Raw genomic sequence first — 20265 nt, 5'->3', positions numbered from 1 at the left:
TTTCTTGGACCAATCTTTCCTTACAATACTAAATAGCAAAAGTTATCAAAGCATTGTCCAAATAACAAAATATTTAATTGTTAATTCAATAATATGATAACAATGCTAAATGTTCTCTCTCATCAATATGCATCTTCAGTTAGACAAAATAGTGTTAAAATGTATTAGTTCTTCACTATAAATATAATACATTTTATTATAGTCATGATGCTAGGAAGCATTGAATAATAATTAAGTATAAAACTGGTGCTTTGCTTTGTTATTGCAATTAGAGATTGGCAAGCTTTTGCTAGTGTTGAACTTTATTGTATTTTTATTAGTAATTTGATATTTGTATTTGGCCTTTAACAAGTTAGTTCACTTGCGGCATTGATTTGCCGTCTTCTTTATCATTATTCATCAGGCAAGACATAACGTGACGCCTCATATTTCACTGACAGAATGTCAAAAGAACAAGCACTTCCCTAGGAAAGGTTGGCCAGAAGAACTATGGTTTGGCATTAGGAGAATTTTCATTCATTTTAATGTTACACAAGAAAAAGATGAAATTCTATCTCTCAAATAAGATGTATATTGTAAAATGTGAAGGAAACTATCAAAACAGACGTACATTTTTATAAACTTCATAGGCACACCTGTAGTCTTTTCATCCTTCCTTAGTAGCTGCATGAACTAAGCCTAAATTATCTGTTCCTCTGGAATGGATCAAGACTTGAATATTTGAGAGATGATGAACAATTCTTCACCATTATGTTTTGCACTATATTCCAGCTTCCCTTCCTCTACTTTCATATTTTTCTTCTTTGGATATTCTTTCCTTCTTTGTTCATTTATCTAATGTTGGTACAAGTCACTTTGAATCCATGGACTTTTCCCAGCTTTGCTTATATACTGCATGATACAGAGTTGGTATATTAAAGTTTTAGATTAACTTTGAAAAAGGATGTAGAAGAATTGGTGAAAAAATGTATAGTATGTTAATGAAATAGGTGATGAAATATGTTTTAGTCACTTAATACACTATGCAATGCATTTACATAGTATTAAAAATAATGTTTTAATGGTTAGACACTTCTTTGCCTGATCTTATTTGAATAACAAAAATGAATCTGATACAACTTACTACCATTTTTTTCTATTACCTTAACACATGTGATGCATATAACATATACTTTTCCTTTCTCTTATGTTCTTTTTTTGTTTTCATTCCATAGGTATATCTCTAGTAGATTATTGAAAGTAAGAACAGTTTATTATTTATGGACTACACAAATTTTAGGAGATAACTGGCTAATTTCACTTGAACGATTAAGTATATAGTTTTGTATTTAAAAGTATAATATATCTGGGAATAAACCAAGTAAAGAAAGTGCAACTATGAATTTCTGGCACAAAAAAAGGTGCTCTTTTCTATGGAATTCTACAAAGTAAATGTAAATTTAACTATTGATGAAGTGCAACAGTAAGCACATTCTATACTGAAAAAGGACAATTATTTTATGACTAGCTTTCTTATAGATTTTTTTTTATTTAATAATATGACATTTAAAGTTAAGTAAATAAGAAAATAAACCTAAGTATTTTTATTAATTAAGCAATTTGTGTGTTTTCATTTCAAATCAGTAAATATACTTATAACCTACTATTTTTAAGGTATGATGTTAGGGGTAACAGAACAAGAACAGTTCAGTGTTATAACTCTAATGTAGCTTAAATCCACTTGAAAAAAAGATACTATAAACATGTGAAAAGTATAAAGATATGAGATTTCACCTATAGCTTGAGGATTTACCAGATTAAGATAGGTAAAATTGGAAGCATCCAGTTTATTTGAAATAAGTTGAACTCTATAAACAAATGTACCAGAATAGAAAAGTACATAGACAAGAGGAGACAAACCAATTTAGTTTGAGCAGAAGATTCGTGTTGAGAAACTATAAAACCTATCCTAAAGGTAGACTAAAGCTTAAATATATTTAATAAATAGAATAGATAAGAGAAACAAAATTGGAAGACCATTCTCAGATTTTCATAGAAGAAAATTGTAAGTGGTGCTCTGCTTCACCTGTGCCCAATTTTTTTTTTTTTTATCTTTGGAAGATATTGCCATTTAGGGAACTATCTAAATTGTTCCAATACCATTTCCCTTCCACATATATCACTTAAAATTTTCCATTTTTAGTGATCACTGTAGCCTTGCCCAACCCCAAAACAATATTAGGCCTTCCAAATCAACTCTATAGTACCCTGTATTTTTAATAATTTACTTATTATCAATCTGCTGAATTGTATGCTATATGAAATAAAGTCAGGACCCTAACACATAACTGTTCGGGAAAAATGATGATAAATTCAGGGTTACTTTAGAAAGAGATTTTATTTTTTAGACCAGTTTTGGGTTCACAAGAAAATGAAGTAAAGCATAGAGATTTATCCCAGCTTTCACACATGCATAATCTCTTATTATCTCTCACCAAAGTGGTGCACTTGTTCTAGTTGATGAACCTGCATTGGCACATCATTATCACCCAGAGTGCATCATTTCCCACAGGGTTTACTCATCATATGGTACATTCTGTGGTTTGGATAGATTCAGGTTGACATGTATCTACCATTATTGTATCATACAAAATATTTTCACTGCTCCAAAATCCACTTTGCTTTTTGCCTATCTCTCACTCCCCAGAGTCTGGCACTACTGATGTTTTTACTGTTTTCATGGTTTTGCCATTTCTAGAATGTTCTGGAATTGGAAATATACAATCTATACCCTTTGTATATTGACTTCTTTCACTTACCAAGGTGCATTTAAGTTTTCTCCATGTCTTTTTATGACTTGAAGCCCAATTCTTTTAAACATTGAATAATTCTCCATTGTCTGGATGTATCTGTTTATTTATTCAACTTCTGGGGATATCTTAGCTACTTCCAAAATTTGGCAATTATAAATAAAATTGCTATATATGTCCACGTGCAGGTTTTTATGATATATTCAGTTTTTAACAAAATGATTAAAATGATACTCAAGTGAAGATATTTAGCAGACAGTGGATCTGTATGAGTTACAGTTTTTTTATAAGGGAGATCAAGACTAGTTATGCATAGTTGTGATATGCATAGTTAATTCTAATTTTAGGTACTAGGCACTAGCAATAGAGAAGAGTATTAAAAAAGTTCTTGGACTTAAGGATCTCACAAAATAATAGGACAAATGGGACACAGAGACAAATAATCCCAATATAATATGGGAAGTACCACAATGTAGGTATTATAAAATTCTAATCAGTTGTATATGGAAATGGGAGACAAGGTTTCACAAAACTAACCACCTTTGAGGTGAGCAGGAACCCACAGGCAGATAGATGATTTGAGAACAGTCATATGCAGACCCAGAGTTTAGGAAAAAAATAGAAAGTAGGCTGATGTTGGGGAAATAGTGAGAAACAGAGCTAAAATAACAGATTAATCAGTTGGAGAAGGGTCTTTTAAGCCAGCTAATGAGTTTGGACTTTTCTTGTATTAGTTATGATCTTATGTGTAGGTGTGATGTGAATTAACATCCAGTTGCCTGCATTAAAGATAGGGTGGAAAAGAAGATAAGAGACTCAGAAAGCTAGTGAACTATTTTATAGAAGGTAACTGATCTATAATCATGGAAGAGGAGATTCAGGAGATATTTCAGATGTTAAATTAAGAAGACAATTAAATCCTTTAATATTTTTATCTTATACTTAAAAATCTATAAAAAAAAGTATATTAGGACTTATTTGATTTCTGAAAACATTAGGATTACAGAAAAGGTATAAGTAGAAATTCTGCTGATTTTGTGCCACAACAAAAACAGTTTAATTTTTCATATTCTTGGACCATAATCCCCTTTCAAGATGTCATTTAAACATGAAATCTAAGTATTTAAAATAATTGTTTTTTGTGCACTTAAAATATGTCAATGGCGTTCATTTCATATTAAATGTTTTACTACAATAAAACAATTTTAAAAAATATATATATTTTGTAGGGCAAGGTTTTGAACTTCTGTTTTCTGATTTTAATTCAATACTCAATGTAGGCAGAAGCATTTGATTTTACTGAGAAAATTAAGAGAAATGAACTAATATTGAGTATAATTTGTGTCATGAAGTCTAATGACTGGAATATCATATAGAAAGGTTGTCATAAGTCTAGAATAAAAGCAAATCAAGTTCTCAGATACTTCTTACATGGTCAGTCAGCTCTATTGCCATATTCTGCTGGTGCATAAGGATAAATAAGAGAAGGAAGCAGTTAAGTCTACAAGCACTAAATTCATTAATTGTCCTTAATTAGCAATTTCGTGTTTCCACATGAGTAACTTTGTTGGGAAGTTATTGCTTTTTGTAACTGTGGGGTAACAATTAGCCAAAAAGATCTTTAAAGAATAAATTGAGATACTGAGATAACAGTTGTAATTACAATTTTAAATTAGGTGATTTACTATAGTAGCACTGACAATGTGATCAAGACGAAATAAACTGAGAGAACATTTTAGACACCATGTGGTTGCTGTTTATTGTCAGTGTAGCCATTTTTGTTTGTCTATTAACATGCATTTTTTTCCTCATCTAATTTCAGCTATGACAGTGATAGTTGGTGCCCACCATTACCAGTACAAACATACTTACACCAGGGTATGGAAGATGAACTGGAAGAAGATGACGATCGGGTCCCAACTCCACCTGTTCGAGGCGTGGCTTCCTCTCCTGCTATCTCCTTTGGACAACAGTCTACTGCCACTCTTACTCCATCCCCACGGGAAGAGATGCAACCCATGCTGCAGGCTCACCTGGATGAGCTGACAAGGGCATATCAGTTTGATATAGCAAAACAAACATGGTAAATATATTCACTGAGTCAAGGGATCTATGCTTTCTGCACATGGAAATGTCCTTTTATATAAATTCACAAGACATATTCATAAAACTATACACATGAGGATAAAATTTTGATTTTGTATACTCCTTAATCATTTAGAAAATGATTTAACTACTACAGAAATGTTAATTTGACCAAAGTCGCATAGCTAGTTAGAGAGTAAGCTAGAGCAAGAATTCAGGTCTGCTGAAATTCAGTCTAAAGTGCTTTTTGGCTACACTGGAATCTTCTAATTTACAACCGATTTAGCTTCAATTAGCTTATCCTTGAACTCACTTTTAATGCCATAATGAAGGACTCCTTTTGGATTCTTTAAAGTGCCTGTGATTAATTCTGCAAGTGGTTGTGAATATGTAAATGCAAGCTTCTGCAAATCACTTATGGTCAGTGTCAGTTATTAAAAGACCCTCTTTGGGCAGAATTAAACATATCAGAAAAATAAAAAAATTTACTAACAGTAAATGCATTTTTTAAAATCACAGAGAATAGATTAAAAACCCAAACTTCATTTCTTTTTCTTTTGGTACCAGGGATTAAACCCAGGGTCACTTAACCACTAAACCACATGCTCAGCTGTTCCCCCCACCCCCACCTCAGACAGGGTCTCTCTAAGTTTCGTAGGGCCTCACTAAATTGGTGTCTTTGAATTTGTGATCCTCCTGCCTCAGCTTTCTGAACCACTGGGATTACAAGCCTGTGCCACCACACCAGGATCTATTGCTCTATTCTTCTAATTATTAGAAAACTTTCATAAATTATAGATGCAATTCATATAGGTATCTTGTACAAATATGGTAGATCATAATTTTATAGGGTTGGTTGTTTTTTCCAATGTTTTCCTCTCTGATAGTGATATATAGGCCTGCACCCTTGAAAACAAAATCTCTGTTACATTCTTTGAATTATGTTCTCTTGATTTATACCCTGTGCTTGAAATCATGGTAGCTTTTTTAAAAGATAGTATTATCATTCTTTTTATGGGAGGGTAATTCTAGCTACTAGAGTAAGTTGATTATGAGATGACTCTTATTCTCAGTGTTAATTGACTATTTTTAAAATATAACAGCTATACTAAAATATAATATAGTTAACTATACATACAAAGAGAATCTCAAATAGGTATGTCACTTAAAGCTGTATGAACATGCTCTTTCCTTAGGATAAAAGGGTCTTGAACATTTTCTCATTTTTTTCTAAAAATTAAAGACAACCTCATATTACACATAATTATTTTATGATACATCACTGGTTAAAATGAAGCCAATTACTTAAAGAGTGATAGGATTCTCTTCAAGGTTAACTGGTGAAATCACAACTTTAAGTCATTTGAAGCAGAGACTTTGGCTCAGGGGTTCTCAAATTGGTGTGTGTTTTGAAATCATATGGAGAACTTTAAAATATATTGGTCCTAAGTCCCACCTCTAAGCAGATTCTGATTCCATGCTGAGCTTTGACTGAGGACAGCCCAAGTTGGGGAAGTTACCATAGAGGTGAACCTGCTTCCTATCTGCATAACTAGGGGCAACTTGCTTACCACTTGCATGCTATAGTTAATGTGTTTAAAATGATGTCAGAAATAATAGCTCATGTATAAAATCAAAGGGCAGTCCTCAGGCCACTCTCATTTCTGATAAACAAATAGAAATATCAGGGTCCTGAGACCACACTGAAATTCAAGAATTCACTAGAAGAATTTATAGAAATCTATTATTCTCAAAGACACAGTCAACTACTGTAAAAACATATAAAGTCAGCAAAGAGAAGAGTTATGAGGCAGAGTCTAGAAAAGTCCCAAAAGCAGAGCTTCTAGTTGTTTCTTCCAATTGGAGTCAAGGACAGCACTACTTTCCCTAAAGTGTAACGATACACAGGGGATATTGCCAGACTTGGAAATGAGTTTCAAAAGACAACAGTAAAAGAACATAGCACTTACTCTTTAATCTCGCTTAAATAGAAGGGGTCTTTAAGATACTTTTGTATGACAGCAATGAAAAGACTCTGTAAAAACTTGTAGTACATTTGCTTTTAAATGACATTAAGAAATAACATTGCTGACGGCTGCAGTGGCGCATACCTATAATCCCAGTAGCTCTGGAGGCTGAGGTAGGAGGATTTCGAGTTCAGAGCCAGTCTCAGCAACGGCGAGGCATTAAGCAACTCAGTAAGACCCTGTCTGTAAATAAAATACAAAATAGGGCTGGGGATATGGCTCAGTGATTGCATGTCCCTTTCTTGGTACCTCCCACAAGAAAGGAAGGAAGAAAGGAAGGAAGGAAGGGAGGAAGGAAGGGAGGAAGGGAGGGAGGGAGGGGGAGGGAGGAAGAAAGGAAAGAAGAAAGAAAATAACATTGCAATGCTTTTGCTTAGCATTTTGTAGGTGTCCAGCTGCACATTAGTTAGCCACCTGATTTGATAAATTTAAGTTTTACTTGAATATGTTTCAAAACTGTGATGGTAATTATAAGATTCTATTTATCTAATGACGGTTGAGATTAAAATTATTTACTCATTGCAAAGGGTTTATCTAACACATCTTGTGTTCTAAACACAGAGTACTAGGGTGAATTGTTTCTGCCTTGGAGAAGTTCAAGATGTTGGTGGCTGAGATAGATGCACAAATAGGTAGATAGAGCAGAAGGTACTTGCCATAACTGGGGCAAATGAAAATACTTCTCAGCCTGCTCTGAGAGGGTCATGCAAAAAGAAATCCTCCTAAGTCCAGAAATGTGCTGAAGGTGGAAGAGAGGGAACATTAGGCATTCCAGTGACATCTTAAGTGCTAGCAGGCCGCATGGGTGGGTTACACATAAACTGGAAACAAAATAATATGTATATGTATATATGTATGGGTATATATATTATTTTTTGAAAAGGTCAACTTTAAATAGTCTTGTGACAAGTATTTTCATTCTGTTTTTGATGACTTATCTATACAAAATATATGTTTATATCACTAGAATAATTCTTAAATTTATGTGGTTGTTGGTAAGGCATATGCCCAGAGACCTATTGTCTCTATTGACATGTATGTAATAAAGCATTGTAAACTCCAAAGTTATTAATGCAAAAGAAGAATACTGTTACCATAGCATGCCATTTAATTCTTATTACAATGTTTTTGAATGTTAATGGACTGCTATTCCCATTTTATTGTTTCCATTTGAATTCTAGGCACATTCAAAGCAATAATCCACCCCCACAGCCCCCAGTTCCACCATTAGGTTACGTGTCCGGAGCCTTGATTTCTGATTTGGAAACAGATGTTCCAGATGATGATGCTGATGATGAAGAGGAAGCTTTAGAAATCCCCAGGCCCCTGAGAGCACTAGACCAGACACCCGGATCCAGTATGGACAATCTAGACAGCTCTGTGACAGGTAATGGAACTGATTTAATATAAATAACTGACCTATTTGCAATATTGAAATGCATCAAAAATCAAGTACTTTCTTATGTAAGATTTATTCCACTCCATCTATTTCTGTAACATTTTTAATATGTTAATGTTAAACACAAAATTCAAAAAGGATTTGGAAATACTTTTGCTTTGCTGCAAAAATGATAAGAAAATTCATGAATTTTAAAAAGCTTTAAAGACATGAAAGAAAACTCAATTATAGTCATGGCTTTCATGAAAAGTTCACTGTGCTAGGGAACCAAGTCTATTACATAAAAAAACTGAGTTTTAGAAATGATATATTTTGTATATCAGGAGGAATATACAAAATGAATGCAATCTTAAAATGCTTCTTGATATTTCACTCTGTAAAACCATTCACTGATGAAAATAAGTAAGTCTTCAGAAAAAGACTCTTCAGTTGCACAAGGTATTATTTTTATAGTGGAAAATGCATAGTGAGATAAACCATGCATTTATGCATTTCATAGTGTAGAATAGAATCCAACAACTTCCCCTCTTCCAAGAAGTATATTTATTTTGACTATTTACTCCTCTGGCTTCTACTTGCCTTGTTCACCAAGTGAAAGACTTCAGTTGGTACCCTCCTCTGATGATTCCAGGACTGATGTGTAACCTATGTCCAACAATTTCAATTGGAAATTTTAAAATCCTAATATGTACACAATAAATATGGTGAAAAGTAAAAATTCAGTATTTCTGTTCACATAGTTATACATTCTTTGATACACACACAAAATGCCTTTGCAAAATTATGAAGACCTAGCTACTCCAAACTAAGCCTGATCTTTGCATTTCTTTAGGATTTCTAAGGAAACTACACATATCTGTATTTTCCTTGATGGCACCTTTCATCCTAGAAAACATCTTATCACAGTCTTAATTTCCTTTTAATCCAACAGCTTCCCAATTCCACAGACTCTGTGTTCCATATTAGTTCTGCAAACACCAATGGAAACTGATTTAGTGCTGAGAAAACATGAGTGCCTGCACTTTTCCTGTACAGCCCTCCCTGCATGAGGCAGTGCATGATGCATGAGTCCACTATTCAGTTTTCCTTCTTGCTTGACGGCTGGTCAGCTTGCCAGGCTAATTAAGATTTAAAAACTGCAGATATACTGGTGTGATTTGAAACCCAGATCCAACCCAGGGTGACAGAGCAAAAGTTAAAATCTTTGAATTCAGAGAGCTGACTTATTAGTGCACTATTATGTTAAGCCTATTTGCCTGAATTTCTAGCATAATCTCCTTAAGGGTAAAATTCTGCATATTTTTGCATATTTCACTAATGATACTGAACTCTTTTTTTCCATTAGGAATGCAGTAAAAATGTGCAATAATGATGAAAAAAAAGTCAGCTATGCTGATGTAGTTCTTTTATTAAATATTATAATGACAAAGATGATAAATGTATCTATAAATTGGGAGAACACCACCCTGCACTTTTACATGCACACCTGTCAGGAACAAGTAAGGATGTCTAATGTAGTCTACTGGTTAAGATGTCAAGTTTGAACGTCTTAAGTAACCTGCATTTCTCCTGTTGGTAATATAATGTTGATTCCGAATGAAGCTCTTATTGCTAAGAAAAGAAAGTCTATTTTCCTACTTGAATTCACTGCTTAATTACTTCTGAATATAGAAACCTCAGGGTGTTTAGGCATGAATTCCACAATGCATTTATCCTATGAATAATACATCTCCTTAGCAGAAGTTGTACTTTACACTTAAGCAACTTAAGCACCTCCCCCATACACATTTTTTTGTCTTTCCAAGCACCAGTGACTTTGAGGAGAAAGTTTGATCAAAGATTTGATTTGCCTTCCAGGGTGTGTTGTGTGTCTATGTGTATGTGTGTAGGAAGTGTGAATGGGTATATGTAGGTATTAGTGTGACCATAGGGGATGTGAGTTTATTAGTGTATGTACATGTATAGGGTGTAGAGTGCATGAGTATAAATGTGTGTGAGAACAGAGAAGATTGAAAGTGCATATACAGTGTCAGTGTGAATGGGGTGTGCACATCTATACAGGGTATGTGCATGTATTACACAGTTTGCAATTCTATACAGTTTGTGCACATGTGTGTAGAGTGTATGGTATATATGTGTGTATGAAAGACAAGGCACAATGTGTGTGGAGTGTGTGTGAGTCTATGTAGCGAGTGAATGTATTTGTGTGTGAGGGAGAACAAATAAGATATACATGTAATTGTGTGTGTACACATGCCTGCTCATATGCTCAAGTGGATGTTTATGTGGACCAAATGTTATCAAAACCAACATGCTAATGAATATTGTCCTAATGATGTTCTTAGGTTTTGTTCAGCTATAAGGCTACTTTAATAGTGCTAATTGAGATAGGCCATAATACACATACTCCTTCAGTGAGCTTTGGAGACTAGAGGATTCTGAACTTACCATCAGTTACTTAGAGTTCTAAACTCACCTGGGGTGTAAATTAATGTTTACTTTCAACTGAAATTCCCTTATATTGTCATTTTCATGAAGCAAATGACCATTTTGATTAAATAGAACTAACAATTTCCATTCCTGGAGACTCTAAAGCCCGTCCAGAATGATACTACAGTCACACTGGGTGGGCTGAAAGCCTTTATGTAAAATTACACATTTTACTTGGCTGAATTGTACTCCCAACTGCCAGCTTAGGGAATACTAGCCACTAACAGTCTACAGAGCTTTATTCTGTAAAAAAAAAAAAAATGCACATTAACTCCAAATATTTTCATAGCAAGTATGTAGTTTGTGAGTGGCTACTTAAATCTTGAAATGATCATCAAGAATGAAAAAGAACAAAAATAAAAGAAAATATCAATAGTTCCATATCCCATGACCTCAGTAATGGTAATATGTATTTTCAAGTCTCCTGTTTCATGTATTTATTCCCTAAACAAACATTTATTTTAAGCCTATTACTTCTAATCACTTGAATAGACATTTAGATTCAATAATAGCAACAACCAAACAACAATAATAATAATAAAGTAGAAAACCTAGCTCCTAGTCGATGCATGATACCCTTCTAAGCAGTGGCTTGTTTTTCCTGTGGCTGGCTGAGCTAAGAATGGATTTACATGTTAAAGTTTGTAAAGAAACAAGACATAAGTAAGAAATCAGAACTAACGAATGCATGACAGATGGTGAAGCCTAAATTATTTGGTTTCTTACGTTTGTAGAAAGAACTCCCTGCCCTGATGTAAAGTTTTACCATCTACTAACTCATTTAATCCTCATAACCTCATTATTATTGTTGCTGTTCTCAGTTTATAGCTAAAGAAATTGAGTCACAGAAGGATTTAAATCCTTTTTCAAGGTTATCTACCAGATAAGTGGAGAAGAATGAACAAAATCAATCAGTTTTACTCTAAAGATAAATTACTATGATCTCTGCCCTGGAAATGCCCAGTTTATTCTAATCCTCAGAATTAGCATATTGAAGAAGAAAATAATGTTCTGTTTTTTTACTTCTCTCTCTCTCTCTTTCTCTGTGTGTGTGTGTGTGTGTGTGTGTGGAGAGAGAGAGGAATAAGTATGTATTTATAAAAATAAAACATACATTTTATCCCTGGAAACATTAATCCTTTCCCACAATGCACTTAATTTTGATAAAAATATTAAATTTTGATATGACTTTTATTATTTATTCTCATGTTTAGCTCTGTGTGCAGTTACCTTTTTCTAATAAAATTCAAATCCATCAGCTCTTTTGGAAGGAATATTATTTTTATAATTTTTATTTTAATCTGCGCTTAATACTATTTGGTTGTAATAATGTACATTTTTTAAAAAATTTCATACCATCACACTCCATTTGGGACTAGGCAATGTCTATGCAACATTGTTTTGGGAAATGTGGACTTTTTCTTCCTCAATGTTCAACTTGTCAGCTTTGTTCTCTGAGTACCAGGGAGGGGCAAGGCTTCAACATTTCTTTCTCTAACTTCCAAAAGGTGGTGGGAGTCAAGGATAAGTGTTTCCTGAATTTAATGACACCACCATGAAAAGAAACCAAGGCAAGAGGAGAGAGGGAGAGGACAATGTCCTGAACATGTAGTCAAGATTCTAACCGCCTCACTGATTACAAAAAGACCCAGATTGACTGTTGTAAAGTGAAACGAATAAAATTTTCCTTGCCTGTTGGATCCCACATGAACACTACAGCTGAAAGGAAATTGTGGCCCTGTATTTTCCACTTTATATCTTTGGAGGTTTTTACTGGAACTCCCATACCAGATGAGTATGAAAGTAATAAAATCAGACATCCTCACCATCTAACCTGAGCACACAGCTTTTGGGTCCTTGGACTCTGGAAAGTTTGATCTGACAGATGGTGAAGCCTAATGGCCTAACAATTTCTCTCCCTCACACACAAATACACTCACTCCCTACACAGACTCACACACACTCCACACACTTGCCACACTTTGCTTCTGCTACAAAAGCATAATAATTGAGTATTAAGGCAAATTCCAGGAATAATGCTAAAATTAAGGAAATCATTTTCTGATGTCTTTAAAAAGAAATTAAATATATACTTTGGAATTTAATGGATAAGAAAAGTGCATACTTTATGCACAATTTTTTGAAACGAGTTAACAAGTATTATATGAACCAAAGGAAGAGATTTTTTAATTGCTTATTTTGCTTTTCCTATATGACACATTTTTCTCCCTCCCTCCCTCCCTCCCTCCCTCCCACTCCTTCCTACCTCCCCCCCACCACTTTCTCTCTCTGGAATATAGGTGGGACTATTGTATATTCAGATATTTGAGTGTAAAAAGAATTTCCAAAGACTAGAAATGTTTCTCTGCCTCTAAACAGAGGTCAATATTTGGATTGATTTTATCAAAGACATTTAGAGTTGAAGATTTTACTTAGCAGGTAGTTAAGCAATGAGAACTTCATAGGGAGAATTTCAGGATTAAATATTGGCTCGAAAAGTGGGGGACCATTAGTTTTTGTATCTCATAAAAATGGTAATGCAACAATTAGCAGGGTCATATTAGAAAGCACAGACTTTACTCTAGCTTAATGGATCTAAGGATAAGCATTTATCAGCAAGGAAGGATTTAGCATAAAACGACATGTAAATGAATTGATGACTGATCATAAATTAATTTTAGTGCTGAAGATGTAATAGAGACACAGCAAGATGCCACTTTATCATGGTATTTTATGTTCAGTAACATTTAAGCAACAACTTAATGTCCTGTGTGCACTTTTTCTTTAACAACTTGAATACATTTGAGGTATTTTTTGATCTTTTAGTAATTTTAAAGCTGAGAAATTTGGAAAGATTGAGAACATAAACACAAATAAATTTCTCTATGTGACATAAATTCATTTTTCATTAAGTGTTTAAGTATGTATTGATTATGTTTGGGGCAATAATGTGTCAAATGAATATGAATCTCATATAATTTGTAAGAATCTCTGGCTGAACTCCTTTTACCTGGTGTTCACTTTAATTTTCATGTTTATGCTTACATTTACAAAAAAAAAAAAAAGCTGTTACCACTAAATGACTTCCTTTTTAATTTATGAGTTACTATTTTTGTTTTCTTTCAATTACTGTCTTCTTTCTCCCCGTCTTCTCTTCCTCCTAAAGGACTTCTACTCTTCTTCTTCTCCTCCTCCTCTTCCTCCTTCTTCTTCCCCCCTCTCTTTAATAATTGTTTGCCTGAATCTTCAGATCATTCTTGATGTTCAAATCAAAAGTAAGAGGAAAAATTGTAATGACTGAGAGGTGAAATCAATAAATGTTAAAAATTCTAACAATGTTATGGGAGGAACTTTAACGTATGATATACACCTTTTTATTCATACAATATGACTAAACTGCTTTAAAATTGTCCTACAACTAATTCTATGTGTCTCACCCCCAATTCATAGGAAAGTTGAAGACTTACCAGAAAGGCAGAGTAATAAAGGAAAAGGAAATATTGATTTCTTTCTGTGTTTATGTTGTTTGCAATCTATTGAAGCAACTAACTTAACTTTTCTCTTTCACTTGGGATCATTAGTGTTCTCATTGGCTAATATGGCCAAATAGCTATGGTATATTTGTCTTTAACTCCAAGGTCATCTGTCTAGTCGCTTTGCTCTTATAGGAAGTACAAGTAAAAGAATAGCTGATGGTTGTCTCTTTATCAACCGAAACCCACTTGATGTCCTGCCTTCCAGGCCACTCTGTCTTCCCAGAGAAAGGAGTCAGTGAGCAACAGGAAAAGCTTCATGAACAAACGAAAAATAAATTCATTTTTAAATGAATTGAAATATGTTTAAATATTTATTGATTATGTTTGAGGCCATAATGTGTCAAATTAAAGCTTGAAAGATTGAGAGAAATCAGAGCAAACACAAAAGTAGGAAAGTTGCTGATCTATTTAGGGTAAGGCAGATGTGTGTATGGAAATCCTCTTGTGTGGGACTCACTTTCACAGGGAGATAACAGTTTATTTGGGGGGAAAGTTGGGCAGTCTTACAAGATGGGATTTCTTTGGTGACATTGCTGTGAGATTTTTTTTTTCTCTCATTTCTCTCTCTCATTTTCTTCTGGGAGATTTTTTTCTAAATTTTGCAGATCCAGAAACTAAATTTGTCAGTATGCTAGATCATGAGAGTGGAACCACACAGCAGGCAGACAGAAATATAGCCCAGAGTAGACTCAATTTCTTGGTTGATCATAGTGGATAGTAATGGAATAAAAAATATTTAAAAGAGCAACAACAAAAATAAAAACTTGGGCTAAATGCATTAGAATGGGTGAATCTGGATAGAGATGTCACATATACACACACAAATAAATTTCCACTTGCCACTTAATTAAAAAAAGTCATTGCTTTTCCCATTATTCCAAAGTAATTAGCAAGCATTCACTAATTTGTTTAATAAATTTTCTAAGGATGCTTGAAAGAACATTCTTTTTGCAACTAAAGCAAGGTCATTGCTAAGAAATTGTACATCATATATAATTACTCAAAGAATTTACAGTGAATAACAGAAACAATAAATGCATTTAATTCCATATGCCCACTGTTCATTGAATTCCTACTGTACAGTGGCCCTGTACAAGAAATACTGAAGTGAATAAGAGATAGTTCTTAATGTCCAGAGTTTTATTTCCTGGAGCAGTATACTATAATACAATATACTATAATACAGGGAGACAGCTCATAGACTACTGCATGCACAATGTTTTCACACAAAGGAGGGAGTCACCCTAACAGAATGTTGAAGGTAGAATCCAGGTGATAAAGATGGTGTTTTATTTGAACTTTAAAGTTTGGCAGCAATTAATAGATTTGGTGCAATACAGAAATATTGTCAAGGAATGGGAAGTGATGTGTGGGTGAGAGAGTGAGATTACACTAGTTGTGGGACAGAATGGGCTGCAAAGGTAGGCTGGCTTAATATTGGGGGGAGGTCTCAGATTCCTAATTTTGTATGTGCATTGGTGTTATAGGTAAGACTTCAAACAGAGGAACAAAGTATAAGATCAATGCTTTGAAAAGATAATGTAGATAACAATGAGGAAAGATAGAAGGGACTAGAAGAAAATCAGCTAAAAGGAGTGTCAGGATGAATTAGGAGAATAACAATAAGGAGATGCTTGTTTGGTGAGTGAGCACAGACATTTAGAAAAACAGAAATCACATGGAAGGGTTTGGAACTGAGCTTTTGAATGTTTTAAAACTATTCCCAGTTCTCGACTTTCATATTCTTTTGTGACCCCTTGCTAAATCACTTTGATTTCTTCTTATCTTCTGTAGCATTATATTGCAAGGCCTACTGCATCATTTCTTCTTTCATTTTGGGCTGTTGATCCTTGACTTGTGATTATTAACCTAGAAATGAATCTCTCAGAGGAGGCTCAGTTGCTGGTGTTATCTCAGTTTCCTTGCAGTGGTCTGTGTCAAGGGAATTTGTTTGGAAAGTAAAAAGTATATCTTTGTGCTTTTGGCAAATAGAATCAAGACTCTATCTTTCTCTGCTACACTTAACACCCTTTTAATGTCCCGATCATTCTAACCCTTTCAGTTTCAGTTTTCTCTGTCTTGAGAGTGCATGAATCCGTGTTATTGTACCATGACAGTCTGACTACCACTTCAAATACTGAGTTGTGGCAACTCCTAACTACACTGCTGTCTTTTAAATATTAGAGAAATAGAAATAATCTATAACATACGACTTTCATCTCTTTCCTGGAAACACCTGTTTGGTTTATTTTGAAATTCTAAATTAACTTTTTGTAAGTACTTTTTTGTCCCTCTTCTAACAAAAGCAAAAGTTAGGGTAAACAATACTTGAGAGTTTATTGTGTCATGAATTAATGGTACACCAACTTAAATATGTACTGCGATTTTAATTTTATTACATAATGAGTTAAGTTCCTAGTGTGCTTTTATCTAATATGTGTATTTATGTATATGCATAAAATAGAAAATGACTTTCTAGAAAGAAAAAAATTGTCAATATCTTCAAAGTGTATTTTATTTAAATATAAAGTTGCAATTCTTTTCCTCTACTGCCATGGTTCATTTTGAAAAAAAAAAAATCAATAATAATGCTGATAATAGGCTCCATAAAGGCTAATTTCATAAGTATCAGTGTTAAAGAGAAAATTAGAGTTCTTCAAATATTAAAAATCAAAGAAAGCATAAGAAATCTTGAAATTAACAGCACTTTTGCAAACTAACGTTTTCCTTATGTTCTATATTTAGTTGATTTGATGTCATTTATACATTTTAGTTGATGTATTTTGTTATTTAACAAGTAATTAACTGTTCACCTTAAAATCTTAAAATAATTCCAGATCTTCTATGATATACAACTGTACGTACAAGGTCCAGTATTCAAGTTTTTATGCAGATTATCATTGCCCTCTGAACTAACTTCAAATTATACCCATACTATTTATTCAAGCAAGTCACCGATCAGTTTAAATACACCATAATTTGTTTCAATAAGAGTGTTCATCCCTGACTTGTAGAAAATACACATAGCAGTTCTTGCTTGGAAAAATGATCATGTAACAATTTAAACAATGTAAGAAATGAACCACTTGGAACATGTCTTGCACATGTGCTTCAAACAAATACAGATTTTACACAAGCTTCTTTCATTTGTACTAAGTGTGTTTAAAACATGGATAATGTTTAGCTAAGGAATCCATGATGAAACTTCAAAGTGGCGAGGAGTCGAGACAGTGTACTTGCTCATTCATATAGTGTTTACAAGCACATGAGATATGCAATATATACAAACTCACTAGACAACTACATTTGTTTTTAGGTTCAATGGTAAATGGATGGGGCTCTGCATCTGATGAGGATCGTAACTTTTCTAGTCATAGATCTAGTGTAGGTAGCTCCTCAGATGGTTCCATATTTGCCAGCGGCAGTTTTGCACAAGCACTGGTGGCAGCAGCAGATAAAGCTGGTTTTAGGCTGGATGGAACCAGCCTTACAAGAAAAGGTTGGTAGACTCCAAAGTCAACACTCTTTGCATGAGAGAATCTTGTCCTTGGGACACTGACCTTTTTTCTCCTCTTCTTTCTCAGCAAGTCTGACTACAGGGCTCTCTGTAATATGCATGAACATTTGGGATGCTCTGTTGTCTGAACTCTGTCCTGATGCAAGTTTTGCAGAGCCAAAATTAGGCTCCAACTTACTACCTTCTATCCTTAATATTCCTTTCTCTTCACGGTTCTGCTGATTAATTGGAATACACTTCCTTTTTATATTATGGCAAATCAGCAACTCAGATTGCCATTAAATTTTCAATAACTCACACTTTGCAAAATCTGCACACATTAATAATGAACCTAGTGATTGAAATTATTCAGCTTTTATCTCCATTACTTTCCTTTGCCCCATCTCTTTCTACAAATGCAGTTTCTGGGAAGCCTTCCTCAGCATGGGGTGAATGGGTGTAAGGCTTTCAGTCTAACAGTTCAAATGGCTGAGGGTCTTATTGTTTGGCTAAGATTTTAATACAATAATTTATTATATGTTTTAAAGGATGCTAATTAAAGATACACCTACTGCATTTGCAAGTTGAATAAAATGATGACTACATGTATATTGTACTTTAGAGAATTTAATATTGATTTCTGAGAGTAATAAGTAGTAATATAAAGGACCAATTATGTCATTTTTCACATGCTGCTCATTCCACAAAAAGAAATGCAGTCTTAATTCTAAAAATAGATTAGCAGTTTGTAATCATTTGTTTTTCTGGAAAAAAAACCCAACACTTTGGCATGATTATGCTCTAATATTATATGTACTTCTTAACTTCACATTTAGGATGGTAATATATGAATTAAACTGAGCTCTCTTACAAAACTAATGAAATATCAAATGCATTTTTAAATCTTTGTAGTGTTCAAATATTAAATAAAAGTAATATACTCCTGATCTTCATTAAACTCTCAGGTTATAAAAGTGAGCCTTGGAAATTGTCTTGAATTATATCATCAATATTTAATTTGAGCATGTATTAGATATCTTCAAGCAAAATAAAAAAGATTTCTCAAGCATTGCAGAGGTTTATTTTCATATAGCATCCAAACTAAAATATGTTGTAATATAACTGTTATTTGAATTTTCTTGCTTTATAAAGCATAAGTCAAAAACTTTATGTTGCCTGAGTGCTCTTTGTGGCATTAGCTGTAAGCAGAACAGTGAGAAAGTGTAAGGAAACTAATAAATTAGACAGAATAGGTGCATTTCTTGCATGTATGCTAATAGCTAATAAAGCATTAAGCAACATCATGTCACATTGACTTAGGAAAATGAAACTACATATGATAAGTTTGTATGAAATGAAAACATGACAAGAGAATAAATATATGAACATAAACCATCCTTCTCTTACTATAATAAACAGTATTAAAAGATGTTTTTGAAAATGTATTAGGTAACCTTTTCCCAGAATAAATTTCACTTCTTTTGTGCTAAACCACAAGAAAGGGAAATAGTACAATTCATTCGTCCATGAGAATTTGAAGTCTGCTCAGATACAGTAATCACAAAATACCTACTTCACTTTGGATATACAAGGTGATTTTAACCTGCTATCCTCTACACTGATGTTATTGAGTTTCCACTAAGAGATAGAATTCATTTTGTTTGCATATAAGTGGTAAAGTCAATTTAGCATATGTACCTGAGCAGACTTTTCACATAAAACTACAATGCATTTTTTACTGTACTCAGATTTTGTAAAATTTCAGGGGTGAAATTTGATTAAGCAAATGAAACAGTGTGCAATTCATTTAAGAAATAACCTCTTTAATTTTGAGAAATAATGTTTCATGAATTTGCATATAACTATAAAATTATCACTAAGATTTTCAAGGTAATATAAAAACTAATCAAGCAGTATGAAGCTTTGGATTGGTAGATTTGTATTATGTTCAGTTGTTTGAAATATTTTTGTGGGTGGGGTGTTCTTAGCTTATAAAAATTGAACACATTATATGTAGCAGGGCATGTATTTATTTTTGTAGGTGCACCAATATTTGGTATCTTCCAATGGCATCTCTAGGTAGGTTCACAGATTTAGCCTTAGGAAGAGCAGAAAATACAAGACAGACATTATCAGTGTATTACAATGACATTCCCTATACCCCATTCCCTTTGTTTTCTTTCTAGGAAAAGCCTTTACCTCCTCTCAAAGACCTCGACCCACCAGCCCGTTTTCTACTGACAGTAACACGAGCGCAGCCCTGAATCAAAGTCAGAGGCCCAGGCCCACCAAAAAACACAAGGGAGGGCGAATGGACCAACAGCCAGCACTGCCTCACCGAAGGGAAGGAATGACAGATGGTAGGCTGATTTCTGTTCCTCTTCTTTCCTCAATGAAGAGATGCATTCTACGCGGTCATTAACTCAGATTAAAATATCTATGG

The 20265-nt window shown here is 33.8% G+C and overlaps 1 protein-coding gene across 23 annotated transcripts in view; it reads left to right on the top strand.

Moving 5' to 3' along the window:
* Robo2 (roundabout guidance receptor 2) overlaps positions 1-20265 on the top strand; it is a 1565243-nt gene that overhangs the window by 1530979 nt on the left and 13999 nt on the right. For 12 of the 23 annotated variants that reach the window (XM_048803919.1, XM_048803918.1, XM_048803916.1 and 9 more), the window contains 4 exons: positions 4612-4872; positions 8083-8288; positions 17643-17825; positions 20009-20182. In XM_048803919.1, coding sequence (XP_048659876.1) covers positions 4612-4872; positions 8083-8288; positions 17643-17825; positions 20009-20182 — 824 coding nt within the window. The remainder of the gene's footprint in view (positions 1-4611; positions 4873-8082; positions 8289-17642; positions 17826-20008; positions 20183-20265) is intronic. The other 11 variants (XM_048803926.1, XM_048803924.1, XM_048803922.1 and 8 more) reach the window with 1 other exon arrangement.

The sequence above is a fragment of the Marmota marmota genome, unplaced genomic scaffold (genome assembly GCF_001458135.2).
Source record: "Marmota marmota marmota unplaced genomic scaffold, marMar, whole genome shotgun sequence".
In the NCBI taxonomy this organism is placed as follows: Eukaryota; Metazoa; Chordata; class Mammalia; order Rodentia; family Sciuridae; genus Marmota; species Marmota marmota.
The sequence above is the reverse complement of the archived record's forward strand: the minus strand, read 5'-3'. Positions and strand labels throughout refer to the sequence as shown.